At 34.6% G+C, this 6,118-nt stretch overlaps 1 protein-coding gene across 1 annotated transcript; it reads right to left on the reverse strand.

Moving 5' to 3' along the window:
• Positions 3,234-5,671, reverse strand: LOC105166090 (heavy metal-associated isoprenylated plant protein 7). The gene is made up of 5 exons (XM_011085321.2): positions 5,484-5,671; positions 5,148-5,391; positions 4,729-4,931; positions 4,457-4,544; positions 3,234-4,023 (listed from the first exon to the last, which is right to left on the reverse strand). Exons 1-5 carry the CDS (start codon positions 5,490-5,492, stop codon positions 3,545-3,547), a joined length of 1,023 nt encoding a protein of 340 aa, XP_011083623.1. The 5' UTR covers positions 5,493-5,671; the 3' UTR covers positions 3,234-3,544.

Genomic DNA, 6,118 nt, shown 5'->3' on the forward strand with positions numbered 1-6,118 from the left:
AAAAAGCGTTAGCTATTACCAACTTGGTTGCTGTAAACCAACAAATACATTGAGAATGAAGCTTAATATGTATTTAACTAAGTATTATAAGTCGGCAACTTCCAACACATACATTGACCTACTTGTTTGCCACAACCCAATACCCTACAAATTAAGCCATTCGCATTTAATCAAGCATTATAAGTTGGTGATCGTCAACTTATAATACACTCACATAAAAATATTAATAAATAAAAATTAATAATACGATCTCCTAAACTTTTAAAAAAGAAGCTCACGGCCTCCAATGTAAAGGGCCCACCTTTTCTTTTCCTAAAAAGCTGAGAGAATCATGCTTCATTTTGATTTCATTTAAAAAAAAATTACGTATTAATATTGTTACAAAAGAATCTGTTGCGTCCAACTCTCAAAAATCATTACAACAAGATCTTCCCAACTCTTTGTTTTCAGTATCAAGTTTGATCTTTTTGATAGAGTGTGATGTGTTACGTCATCTAATATGGATATTTAAATTCAAAAATTGATAACTTAATACATTAATAATTCAAATTAATAAATTCTTATGTAGGCAACCGCTCGATATTTATTGCAAATGAGGAGGTTGAGTGGCTTATAAGTCTCAATGTTTCGTCTCCCTTCCAAGGCGCATTTTAAGGACAAACTCGTAAGACTTATATAAAGATAAAACGGATAATAACCCCCACAATAAAACATGAAGAAAATCACAAGCGGTACTTTGAGCCCATTTAATTACCCTCATGTTACCTGGAAACTGGAATCAAGTGCTCCTGCAGACCTTTTTGACTAAACTGTAATGAATGGTGAGCAGTGCATAAGAGGAGCACGATAACTGCACTACTTTAATTTGTTGAATGATATTAATTTATTAATAAAATGAAATAAACAACAATAAAGGGAGTTGGTATTGTTCTTGTGTTTGGATACCAAAATGTTCACGTAATTCATTAAGACTGCGTTTGAATGAAATGATTTTGAATATACAAATTCTTTAAATTAAAACTTATTATTTAAGTGGTAACGTGTAAAGATAGAACTTCAAATAATTCTAACTTTTAATTTGTGAAAAGTTACGAAATGATGTGATCATCGCAACCCCAAATACTGTAATTGGGATTTGAAATTCCATTGGTTCGACTGCTTTATTGGCATTTGTTTTGAACTTTTTCTATTTTTAATGAACTTTTAAGACAGTCTCAAATTATGTTTAAGGACTCGATTATTTCAAATACCTACAGATGTTATTGTGCAAATTTATTATCAAACAAACTACTTTTTACCCAACATTGAGGGTTTTGAGAAAGAAAGACGAGCTCTTCAATTATTGTCTCAAAATTTATGATTTTTGCTCCATCAGTACCCTTATAACCAATTTATGCAGAAGTTCCAAGTATCCCAATTAGTGATAGTAATCTGTATATATATATATAATAAATTGTTTAAAAAAAAGGAAGGTTGGGGGGGAAGAGCAGAACAGTAAGATTCCGGAGCAACTGGGAGGTGGGGGCAGAAACACAAGAGACCACATGGTGTGGTTACAAAATCAGTGCCCTCTACAACAATAGAGCATCATTAATAATGCAAAAATGAGTGAATAAGAATGATTGGATTTGACTAATATCATAATAATTATTTCTTCAAAAAAAAAAAGTATTAATAATGGATTATTATGAATGAATGAATGAGAGGTGATGATCAAAGGAAGTTGGGGAAGATTAATGATCAATTCATCATCATATATATATATATATATTCATCACAAAAAAATTTTATTTAAATTAAATTTGATCGAATCAAATTAATTATAAAATAAATATAATACATTAATTATTATTTTAAACTATCATCAATTACACCTAATTCTTATTATATAATTAATTCAATTCAATAAAAAGCTTAAAATTTCCCATTCTCCTTACCTACTAATTGTCCCTCTCCAGTTAGTTTTCTGTTGGGACTACTGCACCAACCTACCTTGACTTGACATGACTTGACACTCCACCACAATTTCTTCATTTTTAAGGACTATCATCCTTTTTATTTTATTTTTTCCTATAATTTTTGGGTAGGCCAAGAGTTATGCAAATCCAAGTTAAATAATTCTAATCCCGTTCTAACTACAGTGTTAGAAATATAATTTTTTTGTCATAATTAATTATCATGATCACGAGTAAAAATTATAACCTAAATAACTATAACTGTCCAATAACTAGTAAGTAGTAACTGTCATTTCAATATAAGAATATAAAATTAATTATTAATGTAGGTAAGTGTATCATATTGACTATGAATAAAAAGTTTAAGCAGCTTATAAGTCTCGAGACCTTTTCTCTCTAGCAAAGTGTCTTTTCATGACAAAATTGTGAAACTCACACCAAATCAAAACGGACAGTACCTCGAACAATGGAACATTGATTAAGTTGCAAGTTGCATCAACTATGATAAAAAAAAAATCATGGCAATTATAGTTTAATTATAGCTACGAATGAGTGGACTGTTTTGATCGTAGTTAAGACGGTGGCAAATATATTAGTAGCTTGAAATTTTTTACATTTTGTATTAATTTATTGATTTTTTTAATAATTATTGAATCGAATTTTATTATGGTGAAACTCTTACAACTGTTTTTGTTTGCAATTTCATGAGCATCAAGTGGTTAGATGCTATGCTATGTTTTGTTTTGAATTCTTAAGAAATCCACCATTCAAATCATAATGAGTACAATCATTACTTCACCTTGTACCTACCTACCAGTTAAGTACTGCGTTAGTATGACATTTTATTCAATTCCATTAAACACTATATTGAATTAAATTTATTATCCCTTGTATATCCCAACCAACAAAAATTTAATCCTGATTCAAATACATCAAAATTAAACCCCCTTGTCCACCACAACTATTCAAATACATCAAAATTAAACCCCAAAATCCTACATTATATAAACCAATGCCAACTTAGCTATAATACACTCACATAAAGTAGCGATCTTTACCTGTCCGCAAATTCTTATACATACCGTGTTAAGACGTGAACCATCGTGAATCACACTGCGTTAACATGCAGTCGATCTCATTACTACTACGATGTATGTCACACCATTTGATATTTTCACGCTCGCTTTCCTCGTGTTGACCCTCCAAACGGAGGACGGAAGCGAGAGGAAGTAAATTACAAGTACTTGTATGGAGTCGCAACTAAGTACCAATACAATAAACACAGACAAAAAGCTCACAAGTACCATACCACAACTAAAAAATATATACACCATATGTTAGTACATTATAGTATTTATTGATGGTATGTAACAAAGATTATAATAAAAGAAAGAAGCCAAAAATCAAGTACAAAGGGCTCACAAAATTCTACAGCTCCCCAAACTGTAGATTTATAATATGAAGAGAACACCCTCAAGACAGGGCCACATGAAGAGCACCACAACATGTCAACAGTGAGAGGGGATCATGGGACAGTTACCCATGTGCCCCCCTAAAATCCCCATTCTACCCTCCACCTTCCTCAACATTTACATAACACTGCATGCATTTGGATTCTCATCACTAAAGATCTGTGGAGGATATGCATAGTATTCTTGCACAAACCTTTGAGGATGAACCTGGTAGTTCTGTGGGTAGTAGTAGTAGAATTCATTCTTCTTCAGTTCCAGCTTAGGGTCCTCGGCTGCAGCAGTCTCGCTCTCCGGTTTCACCGGCTGCTCTCCACCGCCAGTTGCGGCTGCAGCAGCATCACCTCCTTCCTTGTTTTCTTTGCCGGCTTCTTCACCTTTCTTGGCCTCCTTCTCTGCTTCCTCCGGTTTCTTCTCCTCTTTCGCTTCCGTCGCTTTCTCCTCCTCTTTCTTCTCCTCCTTCTTCTCCGGCTCCACCTTAACGATCATCGCATGTTTCCCTGTTCGCTTGTAGACGTAGTCGGTGAGCTTTTCCGGTTCGAATACGCCTTTTACTGTCACTTGTGAGCTTTTGAGGTCTGGCTCAGCACTCTCAACTCCTATACATATACAATAACCATGAAAGGATAATGTTAGATGCAATTCACTCTTATGTTTTGATAATTGACAAATTATACATAAACAATTGATTCTTTGAATGGAATGAAATTAATAATTAGCAAAAAGGGTGTGCCGAATTGACCTTGGTCTGTAGGAATTCAAACAGGAATATTTGATGAATTGAATATTACATATATTCCAATTATAACGAAAGTACACAGATTTTCAAAGGTTAGCAATATGGAATCATGAGAAGAACCTTTGCTATTTTGGAGATGCAAAAAAGAGATAAGGAGGGGAAAGTAAATAATCTCTGCAAATACAGCTGAAAAGTGTAGCAAAAGCACAAAAGAGCACAAGAAATCATATTAAAGTGAAAGAAAACCTAGCATGTAAATGGCGATTTTCCCTTGAAGAAAATAAAAATCGCACCTTTCATTCTCTGAATCCGCTTTTTGATTTCTTGAGCACAAGCTTCACAATGCATGTACACTCCCAACACCACTGTAATCACAGGAGGCTACAGAAGAGAACGAACACAAACACAAATCACATGAATTAATGAAATATTCCAATAGAATTTCAAAGCATTAAAAATCAAGAAAAACAAGAACCCTAAACTATCACCAATAAGAACATGTCTACCCCCACCCCACAAGCAAAGAGAAAAAGAAAGAGAGAGAAAAAGAGAGATGAGTATAAACCTCCTCTTGTTTCTCTTCAGCTTTGGGCTCCTCTTTTTCTTCTTTCTTGGGCTCCTCAGCGGGGGGCTTTGGGATTGGGGAGATAAGCTCAACCTGGCGGTGGCTCTTCCTCTGAACCCTGCCCAGAACCTTGAGTGGATCTGCTTTTTCACCTTTCACCACCACTTTGCTTGTTCTGCAATCTGTTATCACATCCGCTACACCTGCACCAAAACACCCCCCAAAAGGTTGAACAAAAATTACATAAATCTCCATGCACACTGGTGATTAGAATTATTTCTCATATCAAGAAACTAATGGGCATCAGTTAAAAAAAAATTAATAATTTTTTTTTTGAGAAGTCAGTACTGTAAATGGAGCTTGAAGACAAATGGAACTAAAATCCTAGAAAAGGAAAAGGAAGATCTAATCTTAGTTACCTTCAAAGCCTTTGAGGCAGCGGCGGACTTTCCTAGCACACCCCTCACAATGCATGTAAACTTTCAGAACGATTTCTTGCGGCGGAGGCGGAGGCGGAGGAGGCTGCTCCTCCGCCTTGGACTCCTCAGATTTCTTCTCCTCCTCCTTTTTGGCATCCTCGGCCGGCTTCTCAGCCTCTTCTTTCTTCTCCTCCGCCGCGTTCTTGGCTTCCTCCGGTTTCTTCTCCTCGGGCTTCTTCTCTTCCTGCCCAGAAACAATTAAACACACAGCACTCAATTAATCACACAGAAACAGAAGGAGGAAAAAGAAAAAGAGATAGAGAGAACTAATGAAACCTCTCCCATTGGCTTCTTCTTCTTCGGTGGTGGGGAAATGGATAGATTAGCTAACAAGAAGTTGCGGAAACGCGCAGAGACACCTTGAATGTGTGTGGTTTTTCTTGGTTTCTACACAGAAAAGAGAGGTTCGGAGGGTGGAGTGAGTGATAGATCTAGAGGCAGGCAGTGAATAGAGCGTCATCATGTAAGTGACGTGGCTCTTATATAGTAGGTGGCACGTGCAAGGGGAAAGCGTACCTGGACTTGCGCGATTTAAAACGACGTCGTTCTTGTCGAACTCTTTTTTCTTTTCTTTTTTTCTTTTTCTTGAAAGGGAAAAAATGATTCACTTTAAATGAAAGAGATAAAAGTCATAATGAGCCATAATAATAACATCGGGTACCTATTATTTTTGTCACTTCTTGAATTACTTGAATTTAAATTTACATTATAAAATAAATAAATCGTATTTATATGTAATTCAGAAATAATATTTATCATATGATGGATCGAATATTGATAAAATTGAATATGATATTTTTTTAAATTTTTTTATTTTATTTATGAAAAAAATAATTTTATTTAGAAAAAAATTGAGCCTTCATCTACAAATATTTTTCTACTAATAGTATTGATTTTTTTTTTTTATTTTT

Source organism: Sesamum indicum, linkage group LG1 (genome assembly GCF_000512975.1).
Source record: "Sesamum indicum cultivar Zhongzhi No. 13 linkage group LG1, S_indicum_v1.0, whole genome shotgun sequence".
Classification (NCBI taxonomy): Eukaryota; Viridiplantae; Streptophyta; class Magnoliopsida; order Lamiales; family Pedaliaceae; genus Sesamum; species Sesamum indicum.

Coding starts and splice junctions, on each gene's coding strand:
- LOC105166090 (XM_011085321.2), bottom strand. Junction 4,545..4,728: donor CTGAAGAGAAACAAGAGGAG/GTTTATACTCAT, acceptor TCTCTTCTGTAG/CCTCCTGTGATTACAGTGGT. Junction 4,024..4,456: donor GCGGATTCAGAGAATGAAAG/GTGCGATTTTTA, acceptor GTATATGTATAG/GAGTTGAGAGTGCTGAGCCA.